This window comes from Oncorhynchus keta, unplaced genomic scaffold (assembly GCF_023373465.1).
Source record: "Oncorhynchus keta strain PuntledgeMale-10-30-2019 unplaced genomic scaffold, Oket_V2 Un_contig_14330_pilon_pilon, whole genome shotgun sequence".
Lineage (NCBI taxonomy): Eukaryota > Metazoa > Chordata > Actinopteri > Salmoniformes > Salmonidae > Oncorhynchus > Oncorhynchus keta.
The window spans coordinates 14,669-32,402 of record NW_026278679.1 but is presented as its reverse complement, the minus strand read 5'-3'; the positions used below and the strand labels follow the sequence as shown (position 1 = coordinate 32,402).

At 40.7% G+C, this 17,734-nt stretch overlaps 1 protein-coding gene and 1 long non-coding RNA gene across 51 annotated transcripts; one reads left to right on the top strand and one right to left on the bottom strand.

Moving 5' to 3' along the window:
* Nucleotides 1-973: 973 nt before the first annotated feature.
* LOC127918490 (sialoadhesin-like) lies at nucleotides 974-15,327 on the bottom strand. 50 transcript variants are annotated; one of them, XM_052501794.1, is made up of 17 exons: nucleotides 14,986-15,327; nucleotides 14,636-14,706; nucleotides 11,018-11,269; nucleotides 8,765-9,109; nucleotides 8,101-8,334; nucleotides 7,395-7,736; nucleotides 6,961-7,291; nucleotides 6,797-6,863; nucleotides 6,390-6,682; nucleotides 5,136-5,459; nucleotides 4,161-4,232; nucleotides 3,981-4,052; nucleotides 3,341-3,376; nucleotides 3,122-3,193; nucleotides 2,768-2,839; nucleotides 2,645-2,680; nucleotides 2,159-2,392 (listed from the first exon to the last, which is right to left on the bottom strand). In XM_052501794.1, the coding sequence occupies exons 1-9, from the start codon at nucleotides 15,186-15,188 to the stop codon at nucleotides 6,455-6,457; spliced, it is 2,073 nt and encodes a 690-aa protein (XP_052357754.1). In that variant the 5' UTR covers nucleotides 15,189-15,327; the 3' UTR covers nucleotides 2,159-2,392; nucleotides 2,645-2,680; nucleotides 2,768-2,839; nucleotides 3,122-3,193; nucleotides 3,341-3,376; nucleotides 3,981-4,052; nucleotides 4,161-4,232; nucleotides 5,136-5,459; nucleotides 6,390-6,454. The 50 variants fall into 50 exon arrangements, with proteins under 50 accessions (XP_052357728.1, XP_052357734.1, XP_052357732.1 ...); XM_052501796.1 differs by having other exon boundaries at nucleotides 3,981-4,016; XM_052501776.1 differs by having other exon boundaries at nucleotides 3,341-3,448; nucleotides 3,981-4,232.
* A 13-nt stretch (nucleotides 15,328-15,340) lies between these two features.
* Nucleotides 15,341-17,518, top strand: LOC127918491 (uncharacterized). Its single transcript, XR_008100248.1, has 3 exons — nucleotides 15,341-15,488; nucleotides 15,827-15,909; nucleotides 16,247-17,518. It is a non-coding gene; the product is annotated as an uncharacterized LOC127918491 (long non-coding RNA).
* The last annotated feature ends 216 nt before the right edge of the window (nucleotides 17,519-17,734 follow it).

Genomic DNA, 17,734 nt, shown 5'->3' with positions numbered 1-17,734 from the left:
TCATGAACACTTACCACGCTGCACCTTGGTCCTCACCTTCTTCCACCGACGACAGCCGTTACAATAGTAAAGACACAACACCAGGCTCCCAGAGCGTGAAGGCAGATGCATTGTCTTGGCTGTATGACACAGAGGAGCGGTCCATGGATACCACTCCAATACTCCCCGCCTCCTGCCTGGTGACGCCGGTAGTGACACGGACATTGAGCAGGCGTTACGTGCAGAGCGCACTCCCGTCCAGTGTCCCACTGGGCGTCTGTACGTCCAGTATGCTGTTCGTGACTGGTTGATCTATTGGGGCCGGAAGCTGGGTCCTGTAACGAAGTTCTCTGTTGTTTGAAACCTGTCAAGAACTACAGGAAACGATTGGATGCAGCTCTGTAGGGTTACTCTACCAAATATTAAGTTCTGCTTTAATGTATCAAATACTTATGTCATGCACAAAATGAAATAATTTCTGAAAATCATAAATGTGACAACAAATCTCTCACAGTTGAAACCTAATAGAAATTACAGACCTATGCTGGTGAAAACTAACAATCAGAGACAGGTACAATACACCCCCACTGAAATACATTTAGAGTTCTTGGCCACATCAGGCTCCTAACTGTTAGAATAGCTGTTCCCAATATGTAGGGAATAGGATGTCTTTCCAGACACAGACTATGAGTGTGGTGTAATGGGATGTTTAAATCAGATTTATAGTACATTTACTATAAGATCTCATGAATAACGTAGGTTATATTGTGTTATTTAAACCTGGAATCGCCTCTGTTTGAGGACAACAAGAAAGTTACTGTAAAAAATGAACAGTTTTTATCCTCTGAACTAATAGAACAGTAGAATATGGACAACAGTTTGGCCTGTACTAATAAATAGATAGTTCACTGAAATCAAAGACATCCCAGGAATTATATACAATTTCCCATTATTACATTAAAAGCCACAATGTCTATAACATGATTGGATGGAATCCTCCCAATGTCTGTAACCTATGATTGGATGGAATCCCTCCCAAACTATAACAATTGGATTGAATCCCTCCCAATGTCTATAACCTATGATTGGATGGAATCCAATGTCTATAACCTATGATTGGTGGAATCCCTTGTCTATAACCTAAATTGAATCCCTCCTGCAGTGTGGAATCCTCCCAATGTCTATAACCTGATTGGATGGAATCAATGAACTACAGGAAACGTCCCAATGAGCTCTGATTGGATGGAATTCCCAATGCAAACAAATTGGTTTCTCTACCAAATATTAAGTTCTGCTTTTCTGATGTATCAAATAACTTATGTCATGTCTATAAAATTGCAAATTAATTTCTTAAAAATCATACAATTGTGAATTTTCTGGATTTTCCCAATGTTTTATGATTCCCCAATGTCTATCACAGATTGAAGTGTTCCTATGATAGAAAATGTACAGATTGGATGGAATCCTCCCACTCTACATGTTTTGTATGTAGGAAAACCTGGAAAATCAGCAGTGTGGAATCCCTCCCAAATAACCTATGATTCTCCCCACTGTAATTACATTTAACCTATGATTCTTGAATCCACATAACCTATGATTGGATGGAATCCCTCCCAATGTCTGTAACCTAGATTGGAGGAATAATGCTGTTGGATCCTCCCAATGTCTATAACCTAGTATGTAGGGTCTAAACCTAGGATGGAATCCTTTCCAGATTGGACAGACTATGATTGGATGGAATCCCTCCCAATGTTTAACCTGTGATTGTGGAATCCCTCCCATGGATAACCTATGGGATGTTTCCCAATCTATAACTGATTTATAGTACATTTACTATAATGATCTCATGAATGGAATCCCTCCCAGGTTATATTGTGTTATTTAAACCTGGAATCTTTATAACCTGATTGAATGGAATCTGTCTGTTTGAGATATGACAACAAACCTAAGTTACTCCCAATGTCTAAAAATTGGATGGAATCCTCCCAATGTCTTAACCTATCCCTCCCAATGTCTGACCATAATAGAACAATGTCTATAACCTATGATTGGATGGAACAGTTTAAACCTGATTGACTTTCCCAATTTAAATAGATAGTTAGTGTCATAACCTGATTGGATGGAATCCTCCCAATGTCTATAACCTATGATTGGATGGAATCCCTCCCATGTCTATACAATTTCCAAAAGCATTAAAAAAAAGAATTACATTAAAAGCCACAATGTCTATAACCTATGATTGGATGGAATCCCTCCCAATGTCTGTAACCTATGATTGGATGGAATCCCTCCCAATGTCTATAACCTATGATTGGATTGAATCCCTCCCAATGTCTATAACCTATGATTGGATGGAATCCCTCCCAATGTCTATAACCTATGATTGGATGGAATCCCTCCCAATGTCTATAACCTATGATTGGATGGAATCCCTCCCAATGTCTATAACCTATGATTGGATGGAATCCCTCCCAATGTCTATAACCTATGATTGGATGGAATCCCTCCCAATGTCTATAACCTATGATTGGATGGAATCCCTCCCAATGTCTATAACCTATGATTGGATGGAATCCCTCCCAATGTCTATAACCTATGATTGGATGGAATCCCTCCCAATGTCTATAACCTATGATTGGATGGAATCCCTCCCAATGTCTATAACCTATGATTGGATTGAATCCCTCCCAATGTCTATAACCTATGATTGGATGGAATCCAATGTCTATAACCTATGATTGGATAACTATAACTATGATTGGATGGAATCCCTCCCAATGTCTATAACCTATGATTGGATGGAATCCCTCCCAATGTCTATAACCTATGATTGGATTGAATCCCTCCCAATGTCTATAACCTATGATTGGATGGAATCCCTCCCAATGTCTATAAACCTATGATTGGATGGAATCCCTCCCAATGTCTATAACCTATGATTGGATGGAATCCCTCCCAATGTCTATAACCTATGATTGGATGGAATCCCTCCCAATGTCTATAACCTATGATTGGATGGAATCCCTCCCAATGTCTATAACCTATGATTGGATGGAATCCCTCCCAATGTCTATAACCTATGATTGGATGGAATCCCTCCCAATCCCAATGATTGGATTGAATCCCTCCCAATGTCTATAACCTATGATTGGATGGAATCCCTCCCAATGTCTATAACCTATGATTGGATGGAATCCCTCCCAATGTCTATAACCTATGATTGGATGGAATCCCTCCCAATGTCTATAACCTATGATTGGATGGAATCCCTCCCAATGTCTATAACCTATGATTGGATGGAATCCCTCCCAATGTCTATAACCTCCCATGATTGGATGGAATCCCTCCCAATGTCTATAACCTATGATTGGATTGAATCCCTCCCAATGTCTATAACCTATGATTGGATGGAATCCCTCCCAATGTCTATAACCTATGATTGGATGGAATCCCTCCCAATGTCTATAACCTATGATTGGATGGAATCCCTCCCAATGTCTATAACCTATGATTGGATGGAATCCCTCCCAATGTCTATAACCTATGATTGGATGGAATCCCTCCCAATGTCTATAACCTATGATTGGATGGAATCCCTCCCAATGTCTATAACCTATGATTGGATGGAATCCCTCCCAATGTCTATAACCTATGATTGGATGGAATCCTCCCAATGTCTATAACCTATGATTGGATGGAATCCCTCCCAATGTCTATAACCTATGATTGGATGGAATCCCTCCCAATGTCTATAACCTATGATTGGATGGAATCCCTCCCAATGTCTATAACCTATGGAATCCCTCCCAATGTCTATAACCTATGATTGGATGGAATCCCCTCCCAATGTCTATAACCTATGATTGGATGGAATCCCTCCCAATGTCTATAACCTATGATTGGATGGAATCCCTCCCAATGTCTATAACCTATGATTGGATGGAATCCCTCCCAATGTCTATAACCTATGATTGGATGGAATCCCTCCCAATGTCTATAACCTATGATTGGATTGAATCCCTCCCAATGTCTATAACCTATGATTGGATGGAATCCCTCCCAATGTCTATAACCTATGATTGGATGGAATCCCTCCCAATGTCTATAACCTATGATTGGATGGAATCCCTCCCAATGTCTATAACCTATGATTGGATGGAATCCCTCCCAATGTCTATAACCTATGATTGGATGGAATCCCTCCCAATGTCTGTAACCTATGATTGGATGGAATCCCTCCCAATGTCTATAACCTATGATTGGATGGAATCCCTCCCTAATTGTCCCTATATAACCTATGATTGGATGGAATCCCTATCTGTAACCTATGATTGGATGGAATCCCAATGTCTATAACCTATGATTGGATGGAATCCCTCCCAATGTCTATAACCTATGATTGGATGGAATCCCTCCCAATGTCTATAACCTATGATTGGATGGAATCCCTCCCAATGTCTATAACCTATGATTGGATGGAATCCCTCCCAATGTCTATAACCTATGATTGGATGGAATCCCTCCCAATGTCTATAACCTCCCAATGATTGGATGGAATCCCTCCCAATGTCTATAACCTAACCTCCCATGATAACCTGGATGGAAATCCCTCCCAATGTCTATAACCTATGATTGGATGGAATCCCTCCCAATGTCTATAACCTATGATTGGATGGAATCCCTCCCAATGTCTATAACCTATGATTGGATTGAATCTCCCAATATAACCTATGATTGGATGGAATCCCTCCCAATGTCTATAACCTATGATTGGATGGAATCCCTCCCAATGTCTATAACCTATGATTGGATGGAATCCCTCCCAATGTCTATAACCTATGATTGGATGGAATCCCTCCCAATGTCTATAACTATAACCTCCCAATGATTAACCTATGGATGGAATCCCTCCCAATGTCTATAACCTATGATTGGATGGAATCCCTCCCAATGTCTATAACCTATGATTGGATGGAATCCCTCCCAATGTCTATAACCTATGATTGGATGGAATCCCTCCCAATGTCTATAACCTATGATTGGATGGAATCCCTCCCAATGTCTATAACCTATGATTGGATGGAATCCCTCCCAATCCCAATGTCTATAACCTATGATTGGATGGAATCCCCCAATCTATAACCAATGTCTATAACCTATGATTGGATGGAATCCCTCCCAATGTCTATAACCTATGATTGGATGGAATCCCTCCCAATGTCTATAACCTATGATTGGATGGAATCCCTCCCAATGTCTATAACCTATGATTGGATGGAATCCCTCCCAATGTCTATAACCTATGATTGGATGGAATCCCTCCCAATGTCTATAACCTATGATTGGATGGAATCCCTCCCAATGTCTGTAACCTATGATTGGATGGAATCCCTCCCAATGTCTATAACCTATGATTGGATGGAATCCCTCCCAATGTCTATAACCTATGATTGGATGGAATCCCTCCCAATGTCTATAACCTATGATTGGATGGAATCCCTCCCAATGTCTATAACCTATGATTGGATGGAATCCCTCCCAATGTCTATAACCTATGATTGGATGGAATCCCTCCCAATGTCTATAACCTATGATTGGATGGAATCCCTCCCAATGTCTATAACCTATGATTGGATGGAATCCCTCCCAATGTCTATAACCTATGATTGGATGGAATCCCTCCCAATGTCTATAACCTATGATTGGATGGAATCCCTCCCAATGTCTATAACCTATGATTGGATGAATGTCTATAACCTATGATTGGATGGAATCCTCCCAATGTCTATAACCTATGATTGGATGGAATCCCTCCCAATGTCTATAACCTATGATTGGATGGAATCCCTCCCAATGTCTATAACCTATGATTGGATGGAATCCCTCCCAATGTCTATAACCTATGATTGGATGGAATCCCTCCCAATGTCTATAACCTATGATTGGATGGAATCCCTCCCAATGTCTATAACCTATGATTGGATGGAATCCCTCCCAATGTCTATAACCTATGATTGGATGGAATCCCTCCCAATGTCTATAACCTATGATTGGATGGAATCCCCTCCCAATGTCTATAACCTATGATTGGATGGAATCCCTCCCAATGTCTATAACCTATGATTGGATGGAATCCCTCCCAATGTCTATAACCTATGATTGGATGGAATCCTCCCAATGTCTATAACCTATGATTGGATGGAATCCCTCCCAATGTCTATAACCTATGATTGGATGGAATCCCTCCCAATGTCTATAACCTATGATTGGATGGAATCCCTCCCAATGTCTATAACCTATGATTGGATGGAATCCCCCAATGTCCCAATGTCTATAACCTATGATTGGATGGAATCCCTCCCAATGTCTATAACCTATGATTGGATGGAATCCCTCCCAATGTCTATAACCTATGATTGGATTGAATCCCTCCCAATGTCTATAACCTATGATTGGATTGAATCCCTCCCAATGTCTATTGAGCAGCACTGGGGCTGTTGAATTTCACAGTAGTGTACTGGAAATCCTCGTCCTGTTTCTGGGGGTGAGACGGTGGGACGGTGGAGTCAAGAGGCACTTCCTGGTTTCTGTGTTGGATGCTGGCGTAGGTAATGTCATCCTGCTCGTCTGTGATCGCTCTCTGTGCTGCAATAGGGGCCAAGTTCATGCCTGAGATGTTGTCATACACTGGATTAGAGTCTCTCTGATGGGGAGAGAAGACAGACAACATGAGGGGTGAAAGATATTACCACAGTCATTGAGTCCATCTGTACACAGATGATTGCAGTTCTCAGTCAACTGACTCCAAAAAACGTACCTGTCCTATGTTCTCTGCTGTGTCTCTGCTGTCTCTTGTGTCAGAGGTGGATTTGGAGGCCTTCTTCCTGTTTTGTGAAATAATTAATAAATTAATAGAGCAATATACATATTTTGATCGATTATACCACAGAATGTGAAAGGGGATAAATTCATCTCACTCACCTGAACCACATGAACCCAAAGAGACAGAGTATGAGACTTAGAATAACCACTATGATTCCTACAACTGCATTCTTAAAAGACTTTGGCTCCCCAAAGAACGTAACAGGAGAACGGAGATTCTCGTAGCCTTTAACACCACAGGAGTAGCTGCCTGCGTCCCCACTGCTGATTTGGTCTAAGTAGAGGTAGTTATCTTGGGTGTTTGGGTTGGTGAGAAGTTGTCCGTTCTTGTACCAGATGTAGGTGGGGTTGTCAGTTAGAGTACAGGTGGTGCTACAGGTCAGTGTCACCTTCTCTTCCTCTGTGCCAGGAGTCTCCTTCACCTGCAGGTCTAAAAATGGGTAAATGAAGACAAAATAGCACAATCATCATTATTTCCACCAATGAGATAATGACTTAGACTAGATGATATAATACTGTAAGGACAGTATTACCTGTGACAATCAGAGTTATTCCAGGGAAGCTGTATCCCCATTTTACCTCCGTTGTTGTAAATCTAAACTTATATTCAGCAGAGTCACTCTCTCTCAGGTCTGTGATTCTCAGGGTGGAGTCTTTGTCTGTAGTTGGTTGATACTTAACTCGACCTGCATACTCTGGGTCCTGGATTAGATCTGTAGTAACTCCAGACTCCCATTTGTTGAACCAGGATACTTCTGTGACGTTATGCCAGCTGGGATGTCTATACGTGCAGGTAATGTCCACTGTTGACCCCTTCAAGGCACAGATACTCCTCTTGGTGTAAGTCACATTCAAACAGCTCTGACCATGAACACCTGAAACAAAATGTATCTTATCAATTCCTCAAACGATAATGAGACGATTTCAAGTGTTTAAGATGTATTGGACTTGTTAATTTAAAATGAAAAAATTATATAGACACATACAGAGCATTCAGAAAGTATTCAGAACCCTTTCCTTTTTTCACATTTTGTTACTTTAGTCTTATTCTAAAATGGAATAACTAGATAACATACCATCAGCCATTTTCTACCTTTTCTATTATACTGTATAGTTCCTATTAGTGTTACTATCCAAGAGTTCACAGATTTGTCTGTTTTCCCCACATGTTCTACTATTGGTCCACAGGCCTTAATGATTGATACTTAAGATGATTATTATAGGTGAGTTCAGACTCACACACTGTAGGAGTGAGAAAATCCTCATGGTCTTTTACAGCACAGGAGTAACTGTCTGTAGAGTAACACCCGACCACTAGAGTATTACAGGAGTATTGTTGGGAAGTAGGGTCATGGAGATGTTGTCCGTTCTTGTACCAGATGTAGGTGGGGTTGTCAGTCAGAAGACAGGTGGTGCTACAGGTCAGTGTTAGCTTCTTTTCTTCTGTGGAGGAAGACACCTTCACCTGCAGGTCTGAAAAATAATTATTAGAACTTACAATTCATATATTTGTATAAGTAGTTGTGGTAGATATTATATATTACCTGTGTTAGTAGTTGTAGTAGTGGATATTATATATTACCTGTGTTCGTAGTTGTAGTAGCAGATATTATATATTACCTGTGTTAGTAGTTGTAGTAGTAGATATTATATATTACCTGTGTTAGTAGTTGTAGTAGCAGATATTATATATTACCTGTGTTAGTAGTTGTAGTAGTAGATATTATATATTACCTGTGTTAGTAGTTGTAGTAGCAGATATTATATATTACCTGTGTTAGTAGTTGTAGTAGATATTATATATTACCTGTGTTAGTAGTAGATATTATATATTACCTGTGTTAGTAGTATAAATTATGTATTACCTGTGTTAGTAGTTATAGTAGTAGATATGATATATTACCTGTGACAGTCAGAGTTGTTCCAGGGAAGCTGTACCCCCATTCTGCATACTGTGTTTTAAATCTGAACTTGTACTCAGCTGAATCTCTCTCTCTCAGGTCTGTGATTCTGAGGTTGCAGTCTTTCTCTTTAGTTCCAAGGTACTCAGCACGACCTGCATACTCTGGCACCGAGCTCAGGATTTTAGGTGTCTCATTATATTTCTCTTGGATATACCAGTTTGGTTCTGAGACTACATGATTACTTGGATGTTGATATGTGCAGGGCAGTTCCACTGTTGACTCCTTCAAGGCACAGATACTCTGATGGGTGTAAGTCACGTTGAAACAGTTCTGACCCAGAACACCTAAAACAGTAGGAGGCCCATTCATTATTCATTTCTTTTGAATTATTATTATTACTATTATTATAAAAAATAAAAATATTAAAAATATTAAAAAATTACACTGAAAAACAATAGAATCACAATAATAAACAATTTCTAAGATTTTACTGAGTTTCAGGTCATATAAAGAAGTCAGTCAATTGTTCTAAATGAATTAGGCCCTAATCTATGGATTTCACATGACTGGGAATACAGATATGCATCTGTTGGTCACAGATACCTTACAAAAGGTACCCAGTGCCTGGTGTGACCACCATTTGCCTCATGCAGCGAGACACATCTCCTTCACGTAGTGTTGATACGGCTGCTGATTGCGACCTGTGGAGTGGCTGTGCAAAGTTGCTGGGTATTGGCGGGAACTGGAATACGCTGTCATACATGTCGATACAGAGCATCCCAAACATGCTTAATGGGTGGCATGTCCGGTGAGTACGTAGACCATGGAAGAAATTTGAATTTTTCAGCTTCCAGGAATTGTGTACAAAAAATTGCCATCAATGAAATGCAATTGTGTTCGTTTCCTGTACCTTATGTCTGCCCATACTATAACCCCACTGCCACCATGGCACTATGTTCACAACGATGATATCAGCAAACCGCTAGCCCACATGACGCAATACACTCTGTCTGCCATCTGCCCGGTACAGTTGAATTTGGGATTCGTCCGTGAAGAGCACACTTCTCCAGCATGTCAGTGGCCATCGAAGGTAGAGCATTTGCCCACTGAAGTCTGTTACAACAAAGTAAGATCAAGACCCTGGTGAGGACGATGAGCATGCAGATGAGCTGAGATGGTTTTTGGCAGTTTGTGCAGAAATTATTTGGTTGAGAAAACCCACAGTTTCATTAGCTGTCCGGGTGGCTGGTCTCAGACAATCCCACAGGTGAAGAAGCTGATGTGGAGGTCCTGGGCTGGCGTGGTTACACGTGGTGTGCGGTTGTGGAGGTCCTGGGCTGGCGTGGTTACACGTGGTGTGCGGTTGTGGAGGTCCTGGGCTGGCGTGGTTACACGTGGTGTGCGGTTGTGGAGGTCCTGGGCTGGCGTGGTTACACGTGGTGTCCGGTTGTGGAGGTCCTGGGCTGGCGTGGTTACACATGGTGTGCGGTTGTGGAGGTCCTGGGCTGGCGTGGTTACACGTGGTGTCCGGTTGTGGAGGTCCTGGGCTGGCGTGGTTACACGTGGTGTGCGGTTGTGGAGGTCCTGGGCTGGCGTGGTTACACGTGGTGTGCGGTTGTGGAGGTCCTGGGCTGGCGTGGTTACACGTGGTGTGCGGTTGTGGCGGTCCTGGGCTGGTGTGGTTACACGTGGTGTGCGGTTGTGAGGCCAGTTGAACATACAACCAAATTCTTTAAAACGCTGTTGGAGGTATGGCTTATGGTAGAGAAATTACTATTCAAGTCTTTGGCAACATCTCTGGTGGACATTCCTGCAGTCAGCATGCAAATTGCACACTCCTTCAAAACATGAGACACCTGTGGCGTTGTTTTGTGTGAAAAAAGCTAATTTTAGAGCGGCCTTTTATTGTCCCTAGAACAAGGTGCACCTGTGTAATGATCATGCTGTTTAATCAGCTTCTTGATATGCCACACCTGTCAGGTGGATGAATTATCTAGGCAACGGATACATGCTCATTAAGAGGGACGTGAAGAAAATTGTGCTCAAAATTGAAGAGAAATAAGCTTTTTGTGCATATGGAAAATGTCTAGGATTATTCATTTTAACTCATGAAACATGAGACCAACACTTTACACGTTGCGTTTATATTGTTGTTCAGTATATTTAGGACTGAACAATACAACTTTAATGATAATGTAATACTTTATTAATAATCTAATAAACTTTAAAACTGTAGCTGAATCCAGACTCACACACTGCAGGAGAGAGGAGATCCTCATGGCCTTTTACAGCACAGGAGTAAATGTCTGAATAGTAAATGTGGATAGGATATTGTTGGGAAGTGGGCTCATCTAGACGTTGTCCATTCTTGTACCAGATGTAGGTGGGGTTGTCACTCAGAGTACAGGTGTTGCTACAGGTCAGTGTCACCTCCTGTCCCTTCACTACGTTGGTGGGAGGCACCATCACCTGGCTTTGTTGTCCACACTTTGTTGCTGTATTTGCTGAGTTGAGGATAAATGAAAACCCCAGATTAGCATAACTTAGTGATGTGTGACAGACAGCTGGGTCATTCCACAAAGACTGCCTTTTGCTTCCCTTTGTGTAGCAATATTGAATTTTAAAAGCCTGTTATAGTGAATGAAGTGCCCTTTAATATAGACAACATGAAGAATTCAATAAATCTGATTGCCCTCTAAGGTCAATGTCCGCGCCCCGCGGAAATCTAATTAGCACAATACAAAAATCCCCATAAACATCCATCTATTTAAGATAGAGATATGGTTTTTTGCATTGGATGAGTCTCAATCCACCGTATCTGACTATTTCGTACTTCTGCATCTGCTGTGAAAGGTGACCGAGCTAGAGCTGTGTCTTCTCACCAAATCATCTGAAGCGTCCGAACGGTCTAGGAAGTCCAGAGGTCTCACAAGACTTGTCTGAAGGTCCCCCGTACCGGTTAAACGTGAATGGAAGTATATATGGACACTGATTAGTGCCAAAAATAAGGAGTTAAATACATGTAAAAATATATATATAATAATCCTGATCTCTCAGATATACAGTACCAGTCAAAGGTTTGGACACACCTACTCATTCAAGGATTTTTCTTAATTTGTACTATTTTCTTGCCACGCCCTGACCTTAGAGAGCCTTTTTATTAATCTATTTGGTTAGGTCGGGTGTGATTTGGGTGGGCATTCTAGTTGTTTTGTTTCTTTGTTGGCCGGGGATGGTTCCCAATCAGAGGCAGCTGTCTATCGTTGTCTCTGATTGGGAATCATACTTAGGTATCCTTTTTTCCACTTGTTTTTGCATAGTTGCTGTCTAGCCATGCAGAACTTTACGTTCGGTTTTGTATTTTGTTGTTTTGTCAGCCTTCAGTATTAAAAATCATGAACACTTTCCAAGCTGCGCTTTGGTCTCATTCATCTAACGTAACAGAAGATCCCACCACAAACGGACCAAGCAGCATGGTCAGGAGGAGAGGACACGACAGAAACCCGAGGCAGCCCCGAAAAAAATTGTGGGGTGGGGGGGTCTGGAGCATGCAGCGACGGACCCGGTCCGGAGCCTCCAGCGACGGTCCCCAGTCCGGAGCCTCCAGCGAGGCTAGATGCCCACCCGGACCCTCCCTCATGCAGTCAGGTTTTGCTGCCTTTTTATTTCTCTATTTGGTTAGGTCGGGTGTGATTTGGGTGGGCATTCTAGTTTTTTTGTTTCTTTGTTGGCCGGGTATGGTTCCCAATCAAAGGCAGCTGTCTATCGTTGTCTCTGATTGGGGATCATACTTAGGTAGCCTTTTTTCCACTTGTGTTTGTGGGAACTTGTTTTTGCATAGTTTTTGCATAGTTTTTGCATAGCTTTTGTATTTTGTCGGCGTTCAGTATTAAAAATCATGAACACTTTCCACGCTGCGCTTTGGTCTCATTCAACTAACGACGGAAGTAACATTTCTACATTGTAGAATAATAGTGAAGACATCAAAACTGTGAGAGTGTGCAATGCTGTCATCAAGGCAAAGGGTGGCTACTTTGAAGAATCTCAAATATAAACTATATTTGTATTTGTTTAACACTTTTTTGGTTACTTCATGATTCCATATGTGTTTTTTCATAGTTTTGATGTCTTCACTATGATTATACAATGTAGAAAATAGTAGAAATAAAGAAAAACCCTTGAATGAGTAGGTGTGTCCAAACTTCTGACTGGTGCTGTAGGTCAGATACTTCAGAACAAACTTCCTTTAGATTGTTTTTTTGAAACAATCTGTTCTATGTAGTGAATCTGTTAATCAATGTGATTGTATGGGCTAACAGCTGTAAGTGATTTATTTCATTTTGGGGGGATGCTTTAAGGAGTCTTAGAATTCAATATCAAGTAGTAAAATGATCCCTGGTATGACCTTCTTAAAACAATTACATGTAACTTAGTTGAATATCTAATAGTTAAATCATCGTGTAAAAACAGGTGAGCTGGTTCTACTCTTTTACCCATTTTCTGGTGTTTTGGAAAACTGAGCGGGATGAGAATAACACATCAACCCTGTTACCCATAGATAGACAGGCTAGAATAACACATCAACCCTGTTACCCATAGATAGACAGGCTAGAATAACACATCAACCCTGTTACCCATAGATAGACAGGCTAGAATAACATGTCAACCCTGTTACCCATAGATAGACAGGCTAGAATAACACATCAACCCTGTTACCCATAGATAGACAGGCTAGAATAACATGTCAACCCTGTTACCCATAGATAGACAGGCTAGAATAACACATCAACCCTGTTACCCATAGATAGACAGGCTAGAATAACACATCAACCCTGTTACCTATAGATAGACAGGCTAGAATAACATGTCAACCCTGTTACCCATAGATAGACAGGCTAGAATAACACATCAACCCTGTTACCCATAGATAGACAGGCTAGAATAACACATCAACCCTGTTACCCATAGACAGACAGGCTAGAATAACACATCAACCCTGTTACCCATAGATAGACAGGCTAGAATAACACATCAACCCTGTTACCCATAGATAGACAGGCTAGAATAACACATCAACCCTGTTACCCATAGATAGACAGGCTAGAATAACACATCAACCCTGTTACCCATAGATAGACAGGCTAGAATAACACATCAACCCTGTTACCCATAGACAGACAGGCTAGAATAACACATCAACCCTGTTACCCATAGACAGACAGGCTAGAATAACACGTCAACCCTGTTACCCATAGACAGACAGGCTAGAATAACACATCAACCCTGTTACCCATAGATACCCTGTTACCCATAGATAGACAGGCTAGATATGTTTTAACAATTCAAACATTTTTGTGAAGCTTGCTTTCGAATGTCGAATGCAACTCCCTTTTGCACACAACAACCTTCCATTCTCCTTATCACAAGGGGATTAACGGCGGATTTAAGATGAAATCGTCAACCCTGTTATGTTCAACTCTGTTATTTTCAATCCTGTTATGTTCAACCCTGTATCTTTATTTGGAACTTAAGAGGCACTTACTGTAGTCATTTTTATTGAATCTCTTGAGATGAGAAAACACATTTTATTAAGTTGAACACGTGCTCTTTGACAGAATGTTAAAATGAGGTGAAATCTGAATAATCTTTTGACCAAGATACACTTCTCAGAAGGCACCGACTTGGTGGAAGGACCCAGCTTCTGAAGGGAAATGGGAACGCCTAAAAGACCCTGAACACACCAGAATATTCATATTCATGTTGTCCTGAACTGTCTCATGGCATTTTGTAATTGTCTGTAGATGTAATAGCAACAAGGATAGCTATCGTAAGAAGACTATTACAAATCTAAGAACGTGACCATACAGTACCTGCCATTGACAAGAGAAAGACCACAAACACACTTCCTGGTTTTCTCAATGCCATTGTTGCATCACCCACCCTGTAGTGTTAGAAACATAAACAACAACTCACTCTATACCTGGTGAATAACTACTCCTTAGAAATTAATTAAGAAGTAAACAATTACTTATTGAACAGAGCTGTCTATAGCACTGTATACACATAATAATAATTTTATTGCTCAAAATCTGTTTTATTCTTACAATCCTATAGCATTGAGACATGGGTCCCTAGTATTATCATTAGCCAGAATAATATGGTTAATCACTAAAAACATACTACCAAACACATTTTTAAAGATATATTCAAGTGTACTTACAGAGCAAAGTGGAGAGGTTTTGTAAGACAACTCACTGGCAGTATGAAAACAAGAAGTAAGTGAGTGGTTGACACATGAGGGCACAAGTTGCTGTAATTTCCTTCCTTTTCATGCAAAAAAACTACTTTTGGATGGTTTACAGGCAGAACACATTTCAGAAGTTGCATCACGGCTGACAAAAAAAACGTGTTGCATGACGGCATTTGCCCAGCACATTAGATTCTGTTTAATAAAATAATTTGACGCAAAGGGGACAAACTGCTGTTTTTTAAACCGATTTGCCTTATGATTTTTGTCAACTCACACATAAAGATTGCTGCTGCAGGCTCTTTGTATGTCTTGACCAATCAGATTAATTGAAATCGCAGGTCGCGCAGTTTGGGCACAACCCACAAAGGTCAAGGAGCGCGCTCCACTGTCCTCCTTTATTTATTTACTAAGCATGATAACACATCAGTCCAGACAGACAGAAGTACCCGCTTGAGAGAGAAATTTGCAGAAGAGTAAGCAATAACTTTGCAAAATGTATAATGATTATTTGTTTACTAAATTATGTTCAAATGTTAAACAATTTACTTTCATATGAATGTTTAATTAAAATGTTGATTAACTGTTGTTTATCAGCCCATTGTTAAGCTAGCTAACACTTCGGAAGCAATAGCTAGCTAATGCTCGTAGGCAAACTCGTCCTGCTTATCGGGTGTTTAGAGATCAAAAACTCAACCACCAAGTTTAGTTGTAGATTCAGTAATGCATCAGTTGTGAAGACCCGGGCAGTTTTAAAATCATTAATTGCTGAACATGCTAGCCAGCTAAATACATTTCCCCCATTTGTTCCCAGGGACTAAAGTGGGTACCTGATCGCGTTTCACTCCATTGCAGTGGCTTGGCAGGAGAAAACAGTCGTGCCCGTCTTGTTTGCAGGTAAGACATGTTAAAAAATAAATGCCATCTGATGAAATAGTGGCAAATGCAGCCAACTATTTTTATTAGATCTAGGCTTGCAAACCAGCCAAGTTATTTGTGCATTCTCTGTTGATGAGTCTGTTTAGCTACTTTGCTAGCTAGCAGCATGCAGTGTCTGATTGGGTTTGGTGTTACCAGTTCAAATGAAAGATTGTTTTCTACTCTCATTCTAAACTGACCAAGCCTATGAAAAACTGTTAACAAAACTATTGCACATTTAATAAAGGTAGTTGAGGCTTCAGAAACAAGAATCAGCACTGAGATTTGGTCAGTGAGGTTAATTTCTCCCCCCTAGTCTCTGCTTGTTCCACCTTGAAGGACACCTGACCCTGTCATCCTGCAGATGTAAGGAACTTGTTGTGAACCTCCCAGCCACCAGGATAATCCCCATATCCAAGGATTTTATTAAGGACTGTGCAATATCACAATGTTAGGACTGGATTCACCAGCTATTGTTTATCATGCAGATTTGTCTGAACATCGTAATTTATGAAACTCATTCTTAAATACAGACATGAATTTCTGTCCCAGGGAATAGCACTATGTGCACATCTTCAATTTAGATCACAATGATTTAAATGAGGTGTTTAGTAAAGGGCTGGAACAGAAACGTGTAAACTCCTGTCCTGTGTATAAAAACAATCCTGTGGTGGTCATGACAAAATCATGTAGTGAACAATCTATTGAACGTTGGAGGTTAATCTCTTGGAGATGTCACTCACGTGGGAATGTGTCACTCACGTGGGAATGTGTCACTCACGTGGGAATGTGTCACTCACGTGGGAATGTGTCACTCACGTGGGAATGTGTCACTCACGTGGGAATGTGTCACTCACGTGGGAATGTGTCACTCACGTGGGAATGACTTATTTTCTACAATGGACTGTGTATTAAGGACTCGTGCACAGGTACAGAAACAACTATAAAAGTGTAACATTTATTCCAAATTGCAAGTGATGCCTTCACGTGTTTTGGTTTTGAGAAATCAACAGAAGAAAGGCATCAATAATATTCCCATGCTGTATTCATTTAATTGAATATATATCCTATTTGATATGCATTTAAATATACTGAACACAAATATAAACACCTCATGCAACAATTTCAACAACTTTATTGAGTTACAGTTCATATAAGGAAATCAGTCAATTGAAAGACAATTATTTTAGCCCTCATCTATGGATTTTACATGACTGGGAATACAAATGCGCATCTGTTGGTCACATATACACTATATATACACACAAAAGCATGTGGACACCCCTTCACATTAGTGGATTTATCCACATCCGTTGCTGAGAGGTGTATTCAGTGCATTCAGGAAAGGATTCAGACCCCTTCACATTAGTGGATTTATCCACATCCGTTGCTGAGAGGTGTATACAGTGCATTCAGGAAAGGATTCAGACCCCTTGACATTAGTGGATTTATCCACATCCGTTGCTGAGAGGTGTATACAGTGCATTCAGGAAAGGATTCAGACCCCTTGACATTAGTGGATTTATCCACATCCGTTGCTGAGAGGTGTATACAGTGCATTCAGGAAAGGATTCAGACCCCTTCACATTTCCACATTTTGTTACATCCTTGTTCTAAAATTTTGATCCTCTAAAATGGATTTTTTTTTCCCTCATCAATCTACACATAATATCCCATAATTATAAAGCCTCATGGCTTGATTTTTGCTCTGACATGCACTGTCAACTGTGGGACCTTATATAGACAGGTGTGTGCCTTTCCAAATCCTGTCCAATCAATTGAATTTACCACAAGTGGACTCCAA

What these genes read in the sequence shown, in the direction of transcription:
- LOC127918490 (XM_052501768.1), bottom strand. Translation starts at nt 15,188, where the DNA reads ATGCCGTCATGCAACACGTTTTTTTTGTCAGCCGTGATGCAACTTCTG. An exon ending in AATAACTCTGATTGTCACAG is followed by an intron (nt 7,292 to 7,394) that starts GTAATACTGTCC and finishes ACCCATTTTTAG; the next exon opens with ACCTGCAGGTGAAGGAGACT. An exon ending in CAGCAGAGAACATAGGACAG is followed by an intron (nt 6,683 to 6,796) that starts GTACGTTTTTTG and finishes TCTCCCCATCAG; the next exon opens with AGAGACTCTAATCCAGTGTA.